At 43.5% G+C, this 24356-nt stretch overlaps 1 protein-coding gene across 1 annotated transcript; it reads left to right on the top strand.

The window, feature by feature from the left end:
* Positions 1–1942: 1942 nt before the first annotated feature.
* LOC149299261 (kelch domain-containing protein 4-like) lies at positions 1943–21658 on the top strand. Its single transcript, XM_089486490.1, has 12 exons — positions 1943–2041; positions 3351–3442; positions 3698–3776; positions 4771–4869; positions 16258–16394; positions 17562–17654; positions 17982–18141; positions 18849–18918; positions 20040–20248; positions 20403–20814; positions 21119–21241; positions 21483–21658. The coding sequence occupies exons 1-12, from the start codon at positions 1943–1945 to the stop codon at positions 21656–21658; spliced, it is 1749 nt and encodes a 582-aa protein (XP_089342616.1).
* The last annotated feature ends 2698 nt before the right edge of the window (positions 21659–24356 follow it).

Genomic DNA, 24356 nt, shown 5'->3' with positions numbered 1-24356 from the left:
ACAGATTGCCACTTCAAAGAAGCAGAGAAGTCATGAATTAGGTTGATTCACCATAATGCGTCAGGTCTAGCGGACACGCCCTGCGCTTTTAATTATTCTGCTTCCCTCTCTTCTCGGATTGCAGAATAACGACTCCGAGAAGACAATGATGCAACACTAACGCGGCTATTGCATGATACATTGTGATCTCGCACATGGTAGAAGAATGAATGAACAAGTCAATGAATGGAAAGACAAAAACCTTGGGACGGCTGACATCTAGTGGCGTGTCTTGGGATTGCACACAGAAAGGCGCATTAGAAACATCATTCTTAGTACTGGTCCTTTTCTCCTCCTGGCCGTCACTTCTCTCCTTCCCTTATCAAACACTCTGTCTTCTCTGCCCACCACGCACTCTAAATCATCTCTCATTTAGCCCATCACACACTCTCTGTCATCTATGCTCCTGCCCTTCGCACACTCTTAGTCACCTCTCCTCCTGCCCATCACACACTCTCAGTTATCTCTCCTCCTGTACATCACACTCTCTCTGTCATCTCTCCTCCTGCCCTTCGCACACTCTTATTCATCTCTCCTTCTACCCATCACACACACTCTCTGTCATCTTTCCTCTTGCCCATCACACCCTCTCTGTCATCTCTCCTTCTGCCCATAACACTCTCTCTGTCATCTCTCCTCCTGCCCATCACACCGTTTCTGTCATGTCTCCTTCTGCCCATTACACACTCTCTGTCATCTCTGCCCATCACACACTCTCTGTCATCACTCCTTCTGCCCATCACACCTTCTCTGTCATCTCTCCTCCTGTCCATCACGCACTCTGTCATCTCTCCTCCCAGATGCACACACCTCTTGCTTCTGCTCCTTCTTTCACTTTTTTGTCACCCATCTAGCAGTTTTTGAGAAAATAAGAATATTTGATCATTTTAGCATCACCAAAAACTAATGATGGTCTATCAAAAACTATGTGAATTTCAGCCGTAGAATTTACAATCTAATTACCGCTACGGACCCAACAATGCAGTAGAGGTTCTTGTTTGAGACAATGTTGATCTTATGTCGCATTGTTCCTCTTCCACGTCTGCTGAACAAGCGCTAACAAGCTCAGTGCCGGGTGAAATAACAGAATGACAAGCCACGGGCAGGCAGCCCACAGGTCTCCAGGCCTCTTATCAGGACCATCTCCAAACAGGGCAGTTCTGTGCGAACGGTGAAACCCTCAGGGCGGGCAATTAATCCGCTCTTCCGAGGTGAGATTAGGATGGTTTTATCTAGTAATGTTTAACAGAGAATGGAAGAAAACAAACAAATAAACATTAACCCGTTCTGTGCCTCGGTAAAGAGCATCACATTTCACCACAAATGCGTCGGTCACTCTTGTGAACCTGAAAAGGATCGGTTCACGTAAACAGAAACATATTTAATAGATTTGAAGGAAGCCTGGCATGGGTTACAGATATTCTAGGCGAAGCAAGTCTCCGGTCCCGTCCTGCCTGCGCCTGCTTGTTAACACAGGGGTGAACATGGTGGTGGTGCCCCCAATTGCTCAATGCCGATAGCAGCTGCCTGTATCACCTCTATAGGCACCTGCTTGGCATGCCCTGTAGTCACAAAATAACATTAATATGTCTCTTATGAAATAGCTCTGACAATACAGTGTGAAGCATTTACTGGCCAGCTGATGGGAGCAAAGTGACAGATTCCTCAGGCATGGAGAGTGCACGGGGTGTGAGGAGTCTCCGGATCAGCAGAGGGCGCCCGAGAGCCGCACAAGGCAGCGTGCCTGGCCCTTTAAGCTGTTCTGTTTATGCGGAAGTGGAAAGTTCACTTCCTGGTTGGTGCCCACGTGGATCTCGTGGAGAGGATATTGTGAGCTGGAGACAGGCACAGGGGGTGCAGTAAAGCTCATAGCTGTGTTAGAAAAGAGAGAAATACAAAAAGCATGGGCAAGAAAGGGAAAAAGGAAAAGAAGGTGAAGGGTGCAGAGAAGACTGCTGCGAAAATGGAAAAGAAAGTTTCCAAAAGGTCCAAGAAGGAAGAGGTAGGCTGGGTGTATGATGAACAGGAGGTGAGCCGACAGAGTGTGCTGGGCAGGTTTGATAGGAAAAGAAGACAGAGGGGGGTGTTTGATAGACATGAGAAGAGGTGACAGGAGGGACGTGTGATGGGCAGGAGAAGAGGTGACAGGAGGGACGTGTGATGGACAGGAGGAGAGATGGTAGAAGGAGTGTGTGATGGGCAGGAGGAGAGATGGTAGAAGGAGTGTGTGATGGGCAGGAGGAGAAATGACAGGAGGAGTCAGTGATGGGCAAGAGGAAAAACGACAGGAGGTATGTGTGATGGGCAGGAGAGAGATGACAGAGTGTGTGATGGACAGAGGGGATGTGTGATGGGCAGGAGGAGAGATGACAGGAGGGATGTGTGATGGACAGGAGAAGAGATGACAGGAGGGATGTGTGATGGACAGGAGAAGAGATGACAGGAGGGATGTGTGATGGACAGGAGAAGAGATGACAGGAGGGATGTGTGATGGGCAGGAGGAGAGATGACAGCAGGGATGTGTGATGGACAGGAGGAGAGATGACAGGAGGGATGTGTGATGGGCAGGAGGAGAGATGACAGGAGGGATGTGTGATGGGCAGGAGGAGAGATGACAGGAGGGATGTGTGATGGGCAGGAGGAGAGATGACAGGAGGGATGTGTGATGGACAGGAGGAGAGATGATAGGAGGGATGTGTGATGGGCAGGAGGAGAGAGGACAGGAGGGATGTGTGATTGGCAGGACGAGAGAGGACAGGAGGGATGTGTGATGGGCAGGACGAGAGAGGACAGGAGGGATGTGTGATGGGCAGGACGAGAGATGACAGGAGGGATGTGTGATGGGCAGGACGAGAGATGACAGGAGGGATGTGTGATGGGCAGGACCAGAGAGGACAGGAGGGATGTGTGATGGGCAGGACGAGAGAGGACAGGAGGGATGTGTGATGGGCAGGAGGGATGTGTGATGGGCAGGACGAGAGATGACAGGAGGGATGTGTGATGGGCAGGACGAGAGATGACAGGAGGTATGTGTGATGGGCAGTACGAGAGATGACAGGAGGTATGTGTGATGGGCAGGACGAGAGATGACAGTAGGGATGTGTGATGGGCAGGAGGAGGGATGACAAAGAGTGTGTGATGGGCAGGAGGAGGGATGACAGGGTGCATGACTGGCAGGAGGATTGGTGATCGGAAGGTGTGTAATGTGTAGTTGACAGGGGAGGTGTGATGGGCAGGAGATGTATGGTTGGGAGGAGTTTTTCGGTGCTGGTAGAAGTTACTCACAGTGCCCAATATCATCCCTGTTACAGGAGGATTTGGAAGCCTTGATTGCTGAATTCCAGACTTTGGACGCCAAGAAGACGCAGGTCATAGAGACCTCCTGTCCCGCACCTTCCCCAAGGCAAGAAAACCTGTGGCATGCCCATTAATGTGCGACTCCGTATCCCTAACCAGGGCAGAATCACAAACCCCAACTGGCCCTTAAAACATTTTAACGTTTTTAACGTGATATGGCCAGTCACTATAAAGCAGATTCCTTTTCCTAAAACACACTGCTCATATACGTATATTCTTTATATTCTTAAAAAGGCCGCCTCCTGCGTAGGTTAAATCTTTTGCTGTTTAGTTATGATCTGTCCTGTCTACTCTCCCGTAGGTTGAACTCCTCCTTCACACCTCACCCAGAAAAAGACGAGCTGATTCTCTTTGGTGGTGAATATTTCAATGGCCAAAAAGTAAAGTATATTATTTGCTTATTTCTTTTCGTTTTTTTTATTTATTGAAATGATTGGATGTGATGTCAGATCTGCAAGTAATAAAAATCATTCAAGAAAATACCTGGAACGGCAAACTTCCATCCAAAAATTTTTTTTTATTGCAAAAATACAAATCTATAAAATGGGCTAAATAAACTGTAAAATATAAGCAGTAATCCAAGCGTTGTAATCCACTATTTAGTCAATATTTTCTCCTTCTGTATATCGTCTTAAACATGCGACCAGGAGGTACAATCGTTGACAAGTTAAATATTGGAAAGTGGATTTAAATGGTTCCCCACTTTTAATTCTTGTAAACGCAGAGCATGTTTTCTTAAAGCCTTACTTGCTCGAGTTTAAAGGAAAGTAAATTCTAGACATGTTATAATCCAGTTCCCAAAGGAGATGTATCCATGCCGGCTGCTTCCCCGGCTGATGTAACACAAAGCCAACAAGTGCGATGGCTGTTACTGGCTCACGAGAGGAAAAAGGATGTTAATATTTAATTATTTGGTGGGGAATCTGGATCATTGTTAGTCTGGTGAGACATTACCCAGCGTCTCTGTATTCGGAAATCACGTGACCTTTAATAACGTGTAGCCCAACCTGTGCCACCCGCATGAGCTTACTCTATGCTCAATACTTTGGATGGAATCATATAAATAGGTGGCGGGTGAGAGGACATTGGAAACGTTCTTACAGGTACATAAGCAGCCCAAGCTTGCCCTTTGAAATGCATCTCACGGGCCTCGGTATAGTGATAGATGATTCCTGGTTTAAATGTAGACGTTCTAGTCTGCTAGGCTTGGTGCTCTGCAGCTCTCTTAGATGATTTCCTGGTTCTGCGTCTCAGATATGTATTGTGTGATGTCATACTGTAACAATATTCTCTTTTAGCGTTTCGGTGAATGTATAATAAGCACTGATGTGGGAATACACAGGGTGCCTAACCCACGTCTGTTCTCTTCCGCAGACATTTCTTTATAATGAGCTGTATGTCTATAACATAAAGAAGAACTCGTGGTCCAAGCTTGACATCCCAAACCCACCCCCAAGACGATGCGCGCACCAGGTAAACCTCCCAAGTTCTTAAAGCAGAATCCATGATGGGACAGGCATATGCCAACCTAATATGTAAGAAGTGCTGGAGTTAAATAGTAAAGAAAATATAATAATAATAATAATATTAATAATACTATTTTTGTCTGCTTGTAGCGCAACACTGCACTTGCCTTTTACTATAGTTCAGAAATAATTTGTCACGGATGAGGTACATTTTATTGTTGAATGTTTGCGTAGAAGCATCAGTGACTAATCTTCTTGCTATTGAAAGAGTTAAACTGATATTAGGAAGAAAAAAAAAAAAGCTTCCCTAGACCCTCTAGAATAACGTTATGTCTCCGTGGCCCCTCGAGTAAGAATGCAGATGGCCCTTTTATCTGTTCAATAGAAATATTGATTGTGCAGATGGGGGGGGGGGGGGGGGCTGATGTTACTAAATCCCTTTCTCCTGCCCCCTCCACTCCTTACCCCCGGAGTGTATGAGCGGAGATCGGTTTATGACACCCATGGGCAGTTAAATAGTCTGAAAGCCATTTCCACCTCTCCGCGGCTTTGTCCTGTGGGAAGGGGCTAGACTCTAATACCCTGTTTATTAAGAGACAGGGCAATAAATAATCTCTGTTCCAAAGCATTCATTTTGCTACCGTAAGTGCTGTCTCTTAAATATTTATGATAATTACTGTAAGTTAACGTTCTCCATGCGCTTGATGGTAAAGCTCCGTGAATGGGAGTAAACTATGGTTTGGTGGAAGGTAAATGGAAAATCTTTGCATTCCCATACACATCAGCGGTATTATCCTGTGATTAGCGATCTGTTTCTTTTGCAAACATGTCTGGATTTACAGTTCCTGCGGCAAAGCTCCGTACCTGCTTGTCTCCGCTGTGAATGGTGCCACGAGACACGTTACCAAACATTGTATTTTAGTATTTTAACATTATTGTAGGATTTTGACCGATAACGCGCAGACTTTGCCTGTAACGGAGGAAGCCTCGCTGTCTCCTGCTAGTTCGTTTGGACAGACTATCCTCCCGCTCCGGGAGGACTTGGTGACGTGGTAATTTTGGGGTAGAGGACTCTGCCTGCCCACCGAGGGCTTTCCTCCCACCCCCTGTCATGTGTGGTGCTTTGCTGTTAATGAGCGGGCACCCAAATGCATAAGCAGAAAGGCTGTGGGCGTCTGGTACAACGACAGATGTGTTCACAGGCATCTGCTCACGTTGCAATTAAAAGGCCCTGCTTATGAGCCTCGCCATTGTGCGGCGCGTACAACAAAATAATTATCCGTTGTACGGCTTATTCACGGCTGGCGCATCTTCAGAGGATCTAAGACATACGGCCAGGACTTTTATTCTTTGTTTTAATTTATGGAAGGTTAAGTCGCCCTTTTTGTAATAGTGCTACAGATTCTGCCCACATTCTATGTATAAATGTGAAGTAAAGGTAACCTACGTTTAGCGAGTCCTGCTGTTATTCCAAGTGACCTCCAGGTGACGCTACTGGAGCAACACTTTCTGCATTGTTACATGTGGACATTAGGGTCACAAACGACTTGCCCTGAAATGTAATGCCTAACCTATAATTCTATCCTGTCTTCCCTCTCTATATCTACAAAGTCTAATACATGTGACCTGACTCTACTACTGGCATCTCGCTTCACTGGTTGCTTTATGGCAGAGCTCAGGAAGTCCACATTAAAACCAATCTCTATAGATTTTTATTAGTCAGATGGTCTAGGCAATTGATTACCGCAGAGGACCAAGACGATAGTCTTATTCTAGTACCTAATAAATAAAACAGAAAGCAATAATCGGCAGGCAAAACAATGTTTGGAAACACGAAACAAAGCAATATTGTGAAAGTTTTTTATTTAGTAATAGAAATAGAGTGGATGTTCTCTTAAAAATATATTCTGAATGATCCCGAATATGATTATAAACAAATGATCAAGAACAGACCGCTGCTTCATAGCATGTCCTGCGGCGCGTCCCCCTTTGGGGAGCATCTCAAGTTTCATCTCTTCTGCGCCATTAAAGAGAGAGAATCTCCGTCTACATATGAGTCTGCTCCTGTCCGAAAGGGGCAGCCCAGAACCGAAATCTGAGGCAGATATCCTCGGGGATCTCTTGGGGTTCACCCCAAGTGTAATGGTGAGTCCAGATGCGGGTCTTCTTGCTCTCTTGTGTCTAGAAGGATGCTGACAAAGAAGGTCTGCTAACCGGTAAATTACAAAGATGGCAATTCTATTTCCCCCGTGTGATGCATTACAGATTTTCCAATAGATCTTATCTATTTAACCCACCCCAGCAGAAACAATAATATTTGCTTCACCTGTACCCCAAAATGACTTGCCATCACACCACACACTACATTACCCATATATAGATTAAGTATTATCGTGTTAATAGTTTAGTACAAAACATCTATGCCATATGAAAAGAGTATGAGGTGCTCACCAAGCACAGACAGCCGCTTCATAGCCGTCCTACAACGCATAGGGGGCATCTCAAATTGTAGCTTTCTTATGCTATTAAAGAAAAATCTCCATCTAAATATCAGTCTGATGCTGCCCAAAAAGGAAAACCACACATGGGGCAAATTTTCTCTGCCGACCAACAACCCCGGATGTCCTTCTCAGCCTTTATTATCCTCATCATTGGGGTACGGTTGGTATCCCTCTATACACAAGAGAGCAAGGACGTCCACATCTGCATTCACATTTACAATTGGGCTACGAATTCTTGCTGAGGATCTCATACCCATCCTTTGGGGATCTCTTAGGGTTTACCCTAAGTGGGAGGGTGAGTCCAGATGTGGACCTCCTTGCTCTCGTGTGTGTAGAAGGATGCCAGATCTACTCCACTGATGAAGCCATAGACGGTCTCCTAAACGGCAATTACATAGATGGCAATTCAAACTGCCCTGTGTGATGAGTTACAGCTCTCAGACTAGAGATTTTACACAAGAGATAAATCGATATATTAATGCAAGCTGTAGATGTCCCTGCCTGGTAGCATCTGGAATTCTAACGCTCTCATGCTGTTAAAGACAGAAAATACCCATCTATTCCCCAGTTGGATCCAACGCAAAACATGACACCAACAGCCTTTGCACTAGAAAACAAACAACCTGAAACATGTTTCAGGCTTTATTTATCTCAGCACTCAAAATCTCTCCCCCCCCCCCCCCCCCGCACGAGAACAAGGAGGTCAATGTCTGGACTCACCTGTTCATTTGTGGTGAACCCCAAGAGATGTCCAAAGGATAAAATGCCAAACAAAAAGAGTATGAGATGCTCACCACAAACGAGCCACTTCATAGTCTGTCCCACAGTACGTCCCGCTTAGGAGCATCTCTAATTTTCAGATCTCTTTTGCTATTACAGAGGAAAAAATCTCCATGCTAGTCTAATCCTGCCCAAAAAGGGCAGTCCTTAACCAAAATGTGAGTCAAGTTTTATCTTCAAGAGGGAACTGACAGCCCCAAATGTTTTGGCCTTCATTGCCCTCGTGAAGTGGTTGTCTGTTCTTGGTGAGCATCTCATACTGTTTTTGTATGGAATTTTACCCTTTGGGGGTCTCGTGCGGTTCGCACCAATTGTAATGCAATACGTTTTTATTGAGGTTTTCAGAAAAAAATAATTTTATATAGGTGCAGAAAGAAAAAGTAAAATACAATATTAAATCGATGAAAAATATTGAAGCATACGGATACTATTTAGTCAAAGAGAATAAAAAAAAAAGAGAGCAAAGTGAAAAATAATAAGAGGATATGGAGAGGTAGAAGACAAGAAAACAAAAACAAAAAAAGGGGGGAGAGAAGCACCAAAAATTGTCAAATCCCTCAGAGTAGGCATTTTCCACGATAGGTTTAGCAATACGCTAATGCAAGCTGTAGCAATCTATTTAACCCACCCCAGCAGAAACAATAATGTTTGCTTCGCCCATACCCTAAAATTACCGGTACTTGCCATCACACCACACACTAAATTGCCCACAGTATATCACCTATACATTAAGCATTGTCATGCTATACAAAAAAAAAAGCATGAGATGTTCACCAAGAACAGACAGCTGCTTCATAGCCTGTCCGACAGTGCGGCCCCGCGGAGGAGCAGCTCTGATTTTAGCTTTTTTTTTTGCCACTACAAAAGAAAAAAAATGCTGTATTAGTTTGACGCTGCCAAAAAGAGCAGTCCCTAACCAAAATGAAAGACAAAGTTCCTCTACATGATGGAACCAACAACCCCAGATTTGGGGGTTACAGTTAATAAAGAGCAAGGAGGGCCATGTCCAGGCTCACTTTTATAATCATGGTGAACCCCAGATGATGCCCAAGCGATATAAAGTCAAACAAAGAGCATAAGATACTCAACAAGAACAGACAGCTACTCCATAGCTTGTCCCACTTGGGAGAATCTTTATGTTTACCTCTTTTCATGTTATTACAGAGCGTATTTGTCTGATCCTGTTCAAAAGAACAGTCCAGAACCAACAACCACAGATGTCTGCTTTGGCATGATCTGCAGGTTAAAGCTAACAATGTCTTCATGGCAACAACAACAAAAAAAAAAAAAAAAAAAAAAGAGCAAGGAGGTCAATGTCTGGATTCACGTTTACAATCGTGGTGAACCCCAAGAAATCCCCAAAGGATGAAATGTCAAACAAAAAGTATGAGATGGTCACCAAGAACAAACAGCAGCTTCTTAGCCTGTCCCATGGTGCGTCCCGCTTGGGAGCATCTCTAATTTTAGCTCTCTTTGTTCGATTACAGAGCAAAAAAATCTCCATATCAGTCTGATCCTGCCCAAAAGGGGCAGTCCAGAACCAAAATTTGAGTAAAAATTCCTCTGCATGAGGGAACCAACAACCCAAGACGTACGTTTTGGCCTCATCAGTGGGGTACAGTTGAAATCCTTCTATGCACAAGAGAATAAGAAGGTCCACTTGCCTTTACACTTGGGTGATAAAGAGGCTGTCTGTTCTTGGTGAGCATCACATACTCTTTTTGTTTGGCATTTCGCCCTTTGGGGGCTCTTTTGGGGTTCACCACAAGTGTAATGGTGAGTCCAGACGTAGACCTCCTTGCGATCTTGCACTTGGAGAGATGCTAACTGTTCTCCACTAATGAAGTGAATAAAGCAGTTTGTAGCAATTGTATCTCTAACTGCCCTGTGTGATGGTTTACAGACCTCCGTTTGGAGATTTTCCATAGTAAGTTTAGTGGTGCGGTAACACGAGCTGTAGGACAGAGCTGTCCTATCTATTTCACCAACCCCAGCAGAAACAATATTTTCTTCACCCTTCACACCACATCATCCTCAATGTTTCACCAATATATTGAGTATAATGCTATAGGAAAAGAAACATAAAATGTTTACCAAGACAACAACTTCTCTTCCTGTCCAACAATACATTCAATCCTGGGTGGATATACCTAATTTCAGCTTTGTTCTCACTTTTACAGAGAATAAAAATCCCTATGTTAATAAACGCTACCCAAAAGAGCAGCCCCTAACCAAAACGTCAAGCAAAGTTCCTTTACATAATAGACCTAGAAACCAGAGATATACATTTCTTCCTCTGGTGGCCTGATCTAGCAGTTTTGGTTAGTAATTGTTTTAGGCACACGAGAGCAAGGAGGTCCATGTCTGGACTCACCATTACCCTTGGTGTGAACCCCAAGAAATCCCCAAAGGATTTGAAATGTCAAAACAAAAGGAGTATGAGATGCTCACCAAAAACAGACAGCAGCTTCATAGCCAGTCCCATGGTACGTCCCGCTTGGGAGCATCTCAAATTTTTATCTCTCTTTGTGCCATTACAGAGGAAAAAATCTCCATATCAGTCTGATCCTGCCCAAAAGAGGCAGTCCAGAAACAAAATGTGAGGCAAATTTCCTCTGCATGAGGGAACCAACAACCCAAGACGTATGGTTTGGCCTCATCAGTGGGGTACAGTTGGAATCCCTCTATGCATAAGAGAGCAAGAAGGTCCACTTACCTTTACACTTGGGCTACGAAGAGGCTGTCTGTCCTTGGTGAGCATCTCATACTCTTTTTGTTTGGCATTTTTTCCCTTTTGGAATCTTTTGGGGTTCACCACAACTGTAATAGTGAGTCCAGACATAGATGTCCTTGCTCTCTTGCATGTAGAAGGATGGTGGTTGTGCTTTCCAAAAAAACAAACAACAAATGAAACCTTGATTTATTGTAAACTATGGAGAATGGAGTTGTAACTATTCTGTATGATGTATCACAGCTCTCAGAGTGGAGATAATCTACTAGATATTGAGCTATGTGCTAATGTGAGCTGTAGGACAGAGAAATCTTATTTATTTGACTGACCCCAGCAGAAACGATATTTGCTTCACCCATACCCTGAGATTACATGCCATCACACCACATTTGTTCTCAATGTGTCACTTATACACTACACAAAAAACATATGAAATATTTTCCAGAACAACCCCTTCACAACCTGTCTAGTTGTGCATTTCTAATTTCAGCTTTTTTTTTCCATAGTTACAGAAAGAAAAAAACCTGTATTAGTCATTACTGCCCAAAAGTGCAGTCCTTAACCAAAACACCAAGCCAAGTTCTTTTACATGATAGAACCTGCAACCCCAAATGTACAGTCTTTCTTCTTTATTAACCTGATCTGGGAGTTTTGGCTAGTAATTTTTCAGGCACAAGAGAGCAAGGAGGTCAATGTCTGGACTCACTTTTAAAATTGTGGTGAACCCCAAGAAATCCTCCATCCCCCACCCCCCCAAAGGATGAAATGTCAAAACAAAAGGCGTATGAGATGCTCACCAAGAACAGACAGCAGCTTCTTAGCCTGTCCCATGGTACGTCCCGCTTGGGAGCATCTCTAATTTTTTGCTCTCTTTGTTACAGAGGAAAAAAATATCCATATCAGTCTGATCCTGCCCAAAAGAGGCAGTCCAGAACCAAATTTTGAGGCAAATTTCCTCTGCACGAGGGGAACCAACAACCCAAGACGTACAGTTTGGCCTCATCAGTGGGGTACAATTGGAATCCTTCTATGCACAAGAGAGCAAGAAGGTCCACTTGCCTTTACACTTTGGCTACGAAGAGGCTGTCTGTCCTTGGTGAGCATCTAATACTCTTTTTGTTTGGCATTTCGCCCTTTGTGAATCTTTTGGGGTTCACCACAACTGTAATAGTGAGTCCAGACATAGATGTCCTTGCTCTCTTGCATGTAGAAGGATGGTGGTTGTGCTTTGCAACAGAACCCAATGAAGGCTTGCTTAATTATAAACTGTGAATAATGGAGTTGTAACTATTTTGTATGATGTATTACAGCTCTCAGAGTAGAGATAATCTACTAGAGATTGAGCCAGGTGCTAATGCGAGCTGTAGGGTGGAGAAATATTTTTTTAACTGACCCCCAGCTAAAATTATATTTTTTTCACCCATACTCTTAAATTACATGCCATCGCACCACATTGTTCTCAATGTGTCATCTATACACTAAGTGTTAAACTACACAAAAAAGAAAAGCATGAAACATTTTCCAAGACAACCCCTTCACTGTCTGTGTGATTACACACATTTAACTTCAGCTTTATTTTTTTTTTCTCCATTTTTACAGAGAAAAAAAAAAAGTTGCTGTATAAGTTATTACTGCCCAGAAGAGCAGTCCTTAACCAAAACACAAAGCAAAGTTCTTTTACATAACCTGCAACCCCAAAATGTACATTTCTGTTTTCATTAGCATGACCTGGGGGTTTTGGTTAGTAAACATTTTACGCATGAGAGAGCAAGGTGGTCCATGTTTGGAGTCACTTTTAAAATTGTGGTGAACCCCAAGAGATGCCCACAGGATGAAATGTCAAACAAAAAGAGTATGAGATGCTCACCAAGAACAGATAGCCGCTTTATAGTCTGTCCCACAGTACATCCCGCTTAGGAGCATCTCTAATTTTAGCTCTCTTTGTTCCATTACAGAGCAAAATCAATCTCCAACAAACTGATCCTGCCCGAAAGGGTGGTCCAGAACCAAAATGAGAGGCAAATTTCCTCTGCACAAGGGAACCAGCAACCCAAGACCTACGTTTCGGCCTCATCAGTGGGGTACGATTGGTATCCCTCTATGCACAAAAGAGCAAAAAGGTCCACTTGCCTTTACACTTGGGCTATAAAGCTGCTGTCTGTGTTTTTTGAGCATCTCATACTCTTTTTGTTTGGCATTTCAACCTGTGGGGATCTCTTGGGGTTCACCACAAATGTATTGGTGAGTCCAGACGTAGACCTCCTTGCTCTATTGTGTTTTGTGGGATAGTTGATCTTCACTGCTAAGGTCAATGATTGTTGAGACCTTTGTTGGTGTGTTTGGCGTTTTTGGTATGGATTCTTTGTCTTAAGCTTTATTTCTGTGTTGTCCTTTTGGACAGAATCAGATTTGTGTGCAAATTGAGCTCTTTTTGTTTGGTGTTTTGATCTTTGGAGATCTCCCAGGGGTTCACTCTGAGTGCAATAATGAGTTCAGACATGGACCTCATTGCTCTCTTGTGTTAAAATGTGTGTCAGTTGAATATGATAAGTCAAATATATCCTTGTTACATGATAGCATACCAAAACTTGCTTTGTGTAATGCATTACAGCTATCATAGTAGAGATTTTCTGTAATAGAATTAGTGATATGTTAATACATGCTGTAGGATGGAGCAGTTCTATCTATTTAACTTGCCCCAGCAGAAGCAATAATATTTGCTTTAACCATACACCATAAGTATTGTCATGCTACACAATAAAAGCATGATATGCTCACCAGGAACAGACAATCACTTCATAGCCTATCTGACAGTGTGTTCCTATTGGGGAGCATTTCTAATATTGGCCTTTTTTTGCCATTACAGCAACAAGAAGTCCTCATGGAAGTTCCACTACAAAAATACACACAACCCTCATCATTGGTTTGCTCTGTGGATTACATTTAGTTTTCTTCTAGGCGCAAGATCAAAGGGGTCCACATCTAGAGTAACTTTTACAGTTGTGATGAACCCCAAGATATCCCCAAAGGATTAAATGTCAAACAAAAAAGTATGAGATGTTCACCAAGAGCAGTCAGTCGCTTCATAGCCTGTCCCATGCTGGGGAGCGTCTCTAATTTTAGCTCTCTTGTGACATTACAGAGGAGAAAATGTCCATATCAGTCTGATCCTTCCCAAAAGGGGCAGTCCAGAACCAAAAATGAGGCAAATTTCCTCTGCACGGGGGAGCCAATAACACCATAAGTATGTTTTGACCTTCATTTTCCTCATCAGTGGGGTACGGTTGGTATCCCTCTATGCACAAAAGAGCCAAAAGGTCCACTTGACTTTACACTTGGGCTATAAAGCTGCTGTCTGTTTTTATTGTGCATCTCATACTCTTTTTGTTTGGCATTTCAACCTTTGGGGGATCTCTTGGGGTTCACCACAAGTGAATCGGTGAGTCCAGACGTAGACCTCCTTGCTCTATTGTGTTGGGTGGAATAGTTGAGCTTCATGGCAGAGGTCAATGATTGTTGAGACCTTTGGTTGTGTGTTTCCCTTTTTTGGTAGCGATTCTTTGTCTTAAAATGTGTTTCTGTGTTGCCTTTTTGGACAGAATCAGACTCACATGCAACTAGCAATTTTTTTTTGCTCTGTTGTGATATATAATGGAGTTAAAGTTTAAGATGTTCTCAAGTGGGTGAGCACCAAGAAACATGTTAAGAAGTAGCTGGTTTTTTTTGGTGTGCATTTATGAAATATTTTAGTGATTCACCTTTTAGTTTTGCTCCAGTTATAATGGTGAGTCCAGATGCGGACATCCTTGCTTGTTTTTGTTCCTTGAGTAATACAAATTTTACTTCATTGTTGAGACCATTGAGTGTCGGTAAAGTTATAAGTTAGAGAGATGCCAAACTTAACTGCGTCATGTGATCTGTTTGCAACCTTCAGAGTAGAGATTTTCCGCAATAGATTTCGCGATACGCCAACGCAAGCTGCAGGACGGAGCAATCGCTGCTCGGGGACTCATGAGCAACTTGAATTTTTTTGCTCTTTTGTGATGTGTAATAGAGTTAAAGTTTGAGATGTTCTCAAGTGGGTGAGCACCAAGAGACATGTTAAGAAGTGGCTGTCTTTTCTTGCTGTGTGTCTATTACTTATTTGGGCGATTCACCCTTTGGTGCTTCACTCCAGTTATAAAGGTTGTGTCCAGATGTGGACCTTCTCGCTTGTTTTTGTTCGTTGAGATATACAAATTGTACTTCATGGATGAGACCATTGAATGTCGGTAGAATTATTAATTACAGAGATATCAAACTTAAATGCAAAGTGTGATGTGTTTGCAGCCTTCAGAGTAGAGATTTTGCACGATAGATTTCGCTATACGCTAACGCAAGCTGCAGGACGGAGCAATCGCTGCTCGGGAACATCCCAAATTTAGCTGTCTTGTGCTGTTAAAGAGGGAAAAATCTACATACCAGTCTGATCCCGCCGAAAGGGGCAGTCCAGAACCTAAATGTTAGGCAAATATTTTCTGCATGAGGGAACCAAGCCCCAGATGTACGTCTTGGCCTTCATTGGCCTTGTCAGTGGGGTACGTTTGCTTTCCCTCTAGTCACAAAAGAACATCTCGTACTCTTTTTGTTTGGTATTTCACCCTTTGTTGGACATCTTGCGGTTCACCCCAAGTGCAAAGGTCAGTCCAGATGTAGACCCCCTTGCCCTCTTGGGTCTAGAGAAATTACAGCTTTACCCGACTCATTAGCCCAACAAAGGTGGGTATGTATGTGTGGGAATTGCTGGTTTTGTCTTATGGTTTTTGGGCTGCTTGTTTGGGTGCTCTAAGCCTGAGATGAAGATTTTTTTTCTTTGTAAAAGCACAAGTGTGATAAGCTGGGATACTTTTAAATGGGTGTTCTCTGTAGGACAGTCTCTGAAGTCTCTGGTCTTGGTGAGTGTCTCATACTCATTTTGGGGGCAAGCTTAAGTAAGTTGTAAGATGTGGCTTTGGCTGAGGTCATGCAGAATGAATTAAAAAGGGTTTTCACCTTGATTTATTGACCTTTTTGAAATATTTTAATTATAATGTTGATACAGTTACCATCAGGAGAATATCCAACTGTCTAGAAAATTGCTCATGTGGTACCCATGTATGAAAAGGGAAGACAGGGAGCTTTTAGACTTTTGGGTCTTACAGTAATGTTAAAATTAATGGACTCCTTATTGAAAATAAAAACATAATTGCTAATGTTAAGAGGCATTCTGAATTTACTGCAGGGACTTCATGTCACACAATTCTTAAGATCAAAAAATAGGTGAGAGGTCTTTCTGCCCCCTGCAGTGTACCCTGTTCTGAGCCGGTATATTAATATATGAAAAACGTATTTCTTCTTCCTTCAGGCGGTGGCTGTCCCTCAGGGAGGAGGACAACTCTGGGTCTTCGGAGGAGAGTTTGCATCTCCAGACGGGGAGCAATTCTATCATTACAAGGACCTCTGGGTGCTTCACCTTGATACAAAAACCTGGGAGAATATCAAGTAAGATCACTTGTGACTCCTCTGCTTTAATGTTTTTGAGTCCAGGACCCAGAGCTCCCTGTCTCCACTCCATAATGAGCAGAGACACCTGGGTTTGCCGGGAGGTTGGCAAAAAGGACACCAGCTGTTTGCATTTGCATAAAACCAAACATTCAATGAATCCGTATTAAACCAGTGTCAGCCAACAGATATGGCTCTTATGAGGCTTTCACCCCCTATAACATTTGGCATACATATATTTGGCCAAGTGCTGCGTGAGTTGAAGTTCCACGACAACTAGTGAGATACTCATTGCTATGTTCTGTTGACAAAGAGCCTAAGACAGGACCTGACAAATCTCTATAGCCAGGGAGCCATTGGTTCTTAGCTTGTCTGGCTACCCGAAGGTGGCAGATACTCGGGCTGAGAACTCGGTTGAGATGGCTTATGTTGAAGAAGGTCCCGTGCCACATCAGGCTGCTGATGCTGCGTCCGTACACAGCCTGGAGAGCCCCCGTCCGCAGCTTCGTTAGGAATGGTTTGGTTGCTAAGATTGGAGTCGGCAGCTCCTTTAATAAGAGTCTGTTGACAACCAGTCATTTACAGCTCAATACTAACAAGGCACGGGCGCATAATATTGATTCCCTTACGTCCTAACTGGCAGCACAAGAGGGGGTATTCCCATTATAGGTGGGGTAAAGGGGGTTAATTGCTTATTTAATTGTGTAAATCATTAATTTTCCACCTGTCCTAATTGTTCACAGGGGCAGTAATACCCCCTCTTGTGCTGCCGTTAGGACTAAGGGAAAACAAATTCTCGTTAGAAGTTAACGATTCTCAAGAGTGCTCCTGAGATGGCAGGGGTCAGGCAAAGGGTCAGCACTACTGACAGTCTCCTGTAAAGCACACTAGCAGAACGTGAGCTGTTTGCACGTGTATCTAACACCCTATATAATCCACTGCATTGTAAATTACTACAAGACGCCTGGCATTTTCTACAAGCCGCCTTTTGCACACCGATTGCTCGAGCGATGTTTTAAATCACGTTAAGAAGTGCTTGTTCAGGCATTAACTCATTAGTGTTTCTCGTACACGGTAATTCGTGGCAGGGAGACTGACCCCCTTCTGCCACCCGTGCCCATTACTCTCTGAAGCTGATATAACCAGCAGCGTGTTGCCTTCATACAGGTCTGCAGGAGGACCTTCTGGACGGAGCGGCCACCGCATGGTGCAATGCAAAAGACAACTCATTGTCTTTGGAGGATTTCATGAGAGCGCACGGTGAGATGTCTATTTTAGGGAGAACATTAACCCTTTTAGCACCAGGGTGTTGTGTGCGATGGTCAGAAGTCCTAGCGTCCCCATGTAAATCCCCCTTCGTTTGTCAGGGCCGGTCACTGATCGCTTCCAAATAATAAGTACTGGGCAGATCCGAAGCTTACTGGGTAATTTTATGCGCCATTCGTTGCCTTGCCTACGGTATGAGATGTCCTGATGATGCCAGGGGTCCCTATACATGCATAGAATGCCCAATGTATTTGGTGCACGTGCTGCTCTCCCATCACCCCCATGTTTTTTCAACAGTTCATGTTTTTCCTTCATCCCCAGGGATTACATTTATTATAACGATGTGTACGCTTTTAATCTGGACTCATTCACATGGACAAAGCTATCTCCTTCTGGAAATGGACCTTCACCTCGATCCGGCTGCCAGATGATTGCCACCCAGGATGGCAATTTTGTAATCTACGGCGGTTATTCCAAGCAGGTATGCGCGGCTTACCAGAAGGGGAAACCAGCTGTTGTCCATAAGTGATTTTTGCTTTCCTAGGCGCAGCACGTAGAGGACAGGTGCCGCGCATGGTATTAATAGTGTTAGTGTGGTATCGAGAGCTGCTGAATTAATACTGTCGTATTACACAAGAGATGGGCTGTACACAATCTGACCTCCATAGTCATCTGTGAAAATAAATCAGTGCCGGAGCTGCCTGCGGGCTGTGTTCAAAACGTGACGTTATTAAAGGGTTAAAACATGACTTTATTCACGGGTCTCAGTGCCCATTCCCCATTGCCTATGCATCGGTGTCTGAGCCACAGAAGCCTTGAAACACTACACTACCGACACGAAGAACTAGGACAGACCCGAAGCAGAATCACTCAGGGTGTTATCACAGGGGCAGAATTTTGTTTTTAGGAAGTAAGATGTCTAATTCATACATCAGGGTGCATTGGCCCATGACGTGAGTAACGTTGTCATTATCCGGCGGGGAGCAGCAGAAGCAGCTGGTGATATCAGCCCAAAGTCACCTTAAGAAATGCGTCTCCCAGCGTTCGGAAAGACTGAGCTAATGACCCAACAAAGACTGTCTGGCTTTCCGTGGTTGTAGCGAGCATTTGATGCCAATCATACGTCTCCGGTCACAAACTGAATTAGCCCCCTATGTTTACAGTGCGTTGATATCCTTTTGTTCGCAGAGAATAAAGAAGGATGTGGATAAAGGGACGGTGCACACAGACATGTTCTTATTGAAGCAAGAGAAAGCCGGTAAGTTATGTGTTAAGTTAATCTATGTTCTGTAACCCCTTCCTCTCCTGACTTATTGCGGTGCCTTTTGGGATCTGAATGTGGTGCCCATTGAACACTCTACTGACCGGTTCAGCACCACTGGTCTATGTGACCGTTCGGGGTTAGGCACTCGAGCGATGCTGGGTGAGACGGCATCTTTTCTTTTAATTCCAGCTGTTATGTAACCGAGAGAGAGGCTCTCGCCCTCCGCACCGTATAATTTCCCCGGGGGGGCTGGTGCTGTGTGTATACAGCCTATAGAACAGCCATCAGGTGGTAAACCGCGTGATGCCAGGGTTGCTAACTAGCAATTAAAGATGCCAGCAGGCTGTCCGCAACATGTTGCAACTTGGGAGACACAATAGACGAGGGTCCTGCGGGGGTTAGGGGCGTGCGACGAGGAGGAATAACAGGCATTTAATGCTTGCATAATGTAATTGTCTCGTTCTGCCTGGCTGTGTGAGAGCAGCGACGTGATTGGTCAGAATGTCTTTGATAAACCGGTACATTAAAGGGGCAAACTTCCCAAGCATTATACGCCTGACTCATCGTTTTGATTGGCTGGTCAGTTTTAACTTTTACCCCCGTATATAACCACCACGGAATCAACAAACGGGTGGTGGGTACTGGACGGATAAATGAGTATGGCTGGGGTTATGCTGTTGAGAGATGAGTTTAATCGTTTGGTGATGATGACAATTAAGGGGTTAAACCACTTGCTTTTATGTGGCCAGCTATCATTTTTTTTTTTTAAATGCCCCCGAATTAACCAGCTGGATCTTCCGTTGCATCTGAATAAACATGCGTCCTTGGGGCTTGCGGATGTTAGAAGAAGCATATGGGCTGGAAGGAGCGATTAAGTCTCCGAACATAGCCGGGCTTTTCACAGAGAGCCTTCACACGGCTAAAGGAGCCAAGAAACCGAATTGGGAAAGAGACAGATTTAATTGATTGAAGACGTCTCAATCCACATGTGCTCTTCCTTTGCTTTTGCTATCCTCGTCTCTTTATTTGATTTGTTACATGTATCTTTGTAACCTCATTCCACCTTTTATCGCTTGTGGCCTCTGACCCCATGATTCTCCTCTGCATTTCCCCAGATAAATGGACGTGGACACGCATTAATCCCTCCGGGGTGAAGCCTACACCTAGGACTGGTTTCTCCATGGCTTTTGGGCCAAATAATCGAAGTATCCTGTTTGGTGGCGTCTATGACGAAGAAGAAGAAGAGAGCATTGAAGGCGACTTCTTTAATGATATTTACTTCTATGACCTGGGGAAGAACCGGTGGTTTGCTGGCCAGCTAAAGGTATGTTTTTTGCATTATACCCAGTTGCATACGCCGTGTAATATATACCCCCTTTGGTGTTTAGCTCTAGCCCTAAAGTACCACTTTATACCATCTTACATATTTAAGCACAATCAAGATCCATTTCGCACATCTGTTTTCTCTCAAAATCAAGGGATCCAAAACGCAAAAGAAGAAGCGGAGGCGTGGGGAGAAGAAAGTGGAGGCAGAAGCATCGGAAGCTGCTGAAGTTGGGGACGACCATCCTTCAGAGCCCGTTGAAATCATCAAAGAAATTGTTGCAGAAGATGGAACAATCATGACGATTAAACAAGTCATATCCACCCAGACAGCTTCAGAAAGCGAAGAAGACGACAGCGATGAGGAAGACGAGCAGGAAACTGCTACGGGGCCTCTTGTAGAACCGTGTCCTCGCTCCAATACTATGATAGCCGTAAAACAAAGCGTCCTTTACGTGTACGGCGGAATGTTTGAAGTTGGTGACCGTCAGTTTACCCTGAATGACCTCTACAGCATTGACTTGCACAAGATGAATGAATGGAAGGTCCTTGTGGAAATGGACCCAAGTAAGTGGGGTTAAGATGACAATCCATCCATATTATTTGGTTTTTAGGTTCCCCTCCCCATCTCCACTGGCGGATATTAAAATGAGCATTGCAGCTCTAAGGAGATCCTGAAAGCAAATTGTTGAGGACCAACTTCTGAGTATCTCAGAACAAGGTCAATAGACCTCTGTGTGGCCTCTGTATTGTCTCCTGGTGGATAGATGATTCTTCTTTCATTAAAACATCTTCTCATCCTGAACCTACAGAAACTAATTTACAATTTTTGTTAGCTGTGCATTTCTAACAATCTTCATAATATACCTAGAGACCCAAGAATGGCTGGATGAATCAGACGATGAAGAAGAAGATGAAGAGGAGGAGGAGGGAGCAGAAGGAGGCGGCGAGGAGGAAGAGGTTGATGAGGACGAAGAAAGTGAGGAAGAGAGTGGTAAGTAGATACAGTGAATAATTTTCTGTTTTGGTTTTTAATAAATTGAGTTTTCAAAAATTCCCATAGTCTTGGGATGACAGCCAGGCTGTGTTTTCAGTGTGTTATGTTGACATGACCAAGTACTGATTGCCAATTGTGTCCTTCCACATTTACCCTACTAAACTCTGTCCGCTTGCTGCCGTCATCTTCAGTACTTGCTGTTATGACACTTTCACCTATGACTCTGTCCCATCTCTAGATGAGGAGGAGCACCCACCTGTACAGCCCCATGAGAAGTACTCAGACTACTTGCCCCGGACTGAAGAGTACTGGATCAAACTTGCCAGAGCCAACATGGGCCCGGAAGCCAAAGAAAAGAAGGTGGTGAAAGTAGCACACGCCATGGCAAAGACATTTTACGAGTTTAAAGACTAAGCTGGTGAGACTTGAGCTGGGAAGTTGATACAATATTCTGGACGTAGATCTCCTTAACGATCAGCTCTACAATATCCATTCTCTGAAAGCAGGTGGTGCTCAGCTTCCCCCAAGAAGGTATGATGTAATTAGTGTGTATTTAGAAGGTCCCCATGGAACCGTAGATGTTGTGTAAACACTATGGACACTTAAAAGTGATATTTCAGATTCTACATGGCAACCCAGCTATATGACAATACCTTGTGTTTTGGGGGCTTTTCCACATCACTGTTTTGGGATAACCTTAGGAGAGCTTTGGGTTTAGTACAACTGATTGAGGTCGGTGTCCCAACTACAGACTGTGTCTGCAAAAAGGTGTCTGCCGCGACATGATTTGCCATGAACCTTACCCTGCGATCTCCGTAGACTGGATCCTGGTGCCGGCTGCCCAGTCAATGTTTATTTTTTTGTCTCCCAAGTCAATTAATATCCTGTCCCACAACAAAACCAACTGCCCTATGGTGCATGGTGACTGTCTGTAACTGTCCCTCGAGCTGGAATGTATTTCAGGACGGTTAAAGACAATCAAAAGTTTTCTTTTGGCGTTTGAAAGTGTTGAGTTTTGTTTTCCAGAGTTCAGATTCAAACTGGAAATAAAATCTGTATGGCACATGTGTTTCTGTGTCTAAATGATGTTCCACTTTAGAAGTTGCAGCGCACACACAAACAATTGTCACAATGGGAAACATTTTCTGTTTTGTTGTTCCGTGGATAGAAGGTTGAATGTAGAACTTGGTGTATAAGTTCTCTCTCCTGCCGTCTACTAGAAAACAAGATGGTTGGTCCGTCACCTTTTTGATGTTTGTATATATGATAAGGATATGATTTATAATATCAGGCGCTGCCTACCACTGTCTTGTTTATTGATAGAATAGACCGTATGGCATAGACGACAATGATCTAGTAGGCTGCCTGCCGTTTGCCTTCACTGAGATCTTGATATGTGAATCTGCTGGAAATAGGAAGAGACAAGCCATGATTAAACATTAAATGCCTCAATCCAGGATATATATTTCACCCCCTTAAAGGTTGGTTTCAAGAAGCCAAAGGTAAGAGCTTTGCGTTACTGCGCTTGAGTTTGTCTGCACATTCAAGGCATCTGTGATCTCTCTGTTATTTAAGAAAGATAGAATTTACTAAACATTAGAGATATCGGCCCCCTGTGTGAAATCATTATTCTTTCTCTGAGATAAAGGGAAAGAATACTGGAGGTCTTCAAATATTCTTGGTCCACTGAAAGGTAACACACACACATCGATATTCTGTACCCAACTCAACAATATCCAGTTTTATGATAATGTGGGATTTACCTGGCAAATCACTTACGTTCCATACTTGCATGGAGTAGTCGTTTTCCGCTGATGTACCCAAGAGATGCCCAGTAGACGGTTCGCGCGGTGATAAAAGCACATTGCATTGCACCAGGTTGTACTGCGTGGTTGTCGTACATCCCCTCTTGCTTTATTAAATACCAGATTACAAACCAACACAGTCAAGATCAGGTACAAGTAACTCATAAGTCTAATATTAACCGTGGCTGCCATCCATGCCGTGTGTCTGGCAGAGGATCATGGGAAACGCAGTCTGGCTGGAATGCCGAGGGGGTGCTGTACCTTTCTGTGATCAAGCAGGAAGGTAGAGCAGAAACATTTGGGCAATTTAGAAAAAGAACTAAAAAGAAGTCAGCTGTTGAAGATTTAAAGGGAAACTATCATGTTCTTGTTTTTCTCTATTAAACACTGCATAGCACTCAATTGATATTGGGGTAGAGCAACCCGGGGGTCTCTGGTTGTTCCTGAACATTAACTCCCAGATCTTGTGTTCTAGATCAACAACAAGCAGAGAACCAAGGATTTCCTCTTACCAATGTCCAATTCACGTTCTTTCACCTTAACTTGCTGTTTGTTTGGAATCCCGCCATTGTCTTCGAAGTAGACAAAACAAGGAACATTATTTAGCTCTTTGATACATAGTTATCACAAGTTGCCGTAAATCGGCATCTTACTAAAGCCTTTGCCCTGGGTCCTGCTGAAAACGTGCTACAAAGGTTCTTTTAAGGTTCGTAACTTTATAAAACCTACTTTTTGTGATAAAGCAGTTGATGTTGATACATAACACTAATCAGATACGTGGGAATAGGAGAATAGCGTTCCATTTAATTTAAAATATATGGATAAGGAGCGGTTTTTCGCACCGCTGGACAATCTGTATTATTTGAAAAAATATGGTGGGAATGTAGCATTCATTCATTTTTTGGTTTTTAAATAAATGAACATCACTTAGCTCAGCCCACAAAGTATTTAGTTATTCATCATTCCCCATTATAGCTCAATATAATGGTTTTTTTTTATCAGATCCTTTGCAGGTGAAGAGCGGTGTCTGTGATGTCATAATTATATACAAAGCCGTTGATCTTGTTACCCATCACACACGTTTTTAATGCAACTTTCAGGGGAGAACAGACTGGGGGGGGGGGGATTAGAAATGTCAATATCTTTTTTTTTTTTTTTTTGCATTCTCTCATGCCTAAACAAGCAGAAAAAAAAAATACATAACCCCCCCCCAAAAATTAAAAAGACATTATCCAGGGAAAAAAAGGCAAACCGTGATTAAAAACTCAATTTCTGTTCTTTTTGGAAGAATAAAATAAATGTAATGA

The sequence above is a fragment of the Sceloporus occidentalis genome, unplaced genomic scaffold (genome assembly GCF_023333645.1).
Source record: "Sceloporus occidentalis isolate IW3139 unplaced genomic scaffold, rSceOcc1.0.p SCAF_29, whole genome shotgun sequence".
Taxonomy (NCBI): Eukaryota; Metazoa; Chordata; class Lepidosauria; order Squamata; family Phrynosomatidae; genus Sceloporus; species Sceloporus occidentalis.
The sequence above is the reverse complement of the archived record's forward strand: the minus strand, read 5'-3'. Positions and strand labels throughout refer to the sequence as shown.

Bases quoted from the DNA above. Each gene is read 5' to 3' on its own strand.
- LOC149299261 (XM_089486490.1), top strand. From the start codon at position 1,943: ATGGGCAAGAAAGGGAAAAAGGAAAAGAAGGTGAAGGGTGCAGAGAAG. The intron at 18,919-20,039 runs GTAAGTTATGTG...GCATTTCCCCAG, and splicing joins ATTGAAGCAAGAGAAAGCCG to ATAAATGGACGTGGACACGC. The intron at 20,815-21,118 runs GTAAGTGGGGTT...TAATATACCTAG, and splicing joins CCTTGTGGAAATGGACCCAA to AGACCCAAGAATGGCTGGAT.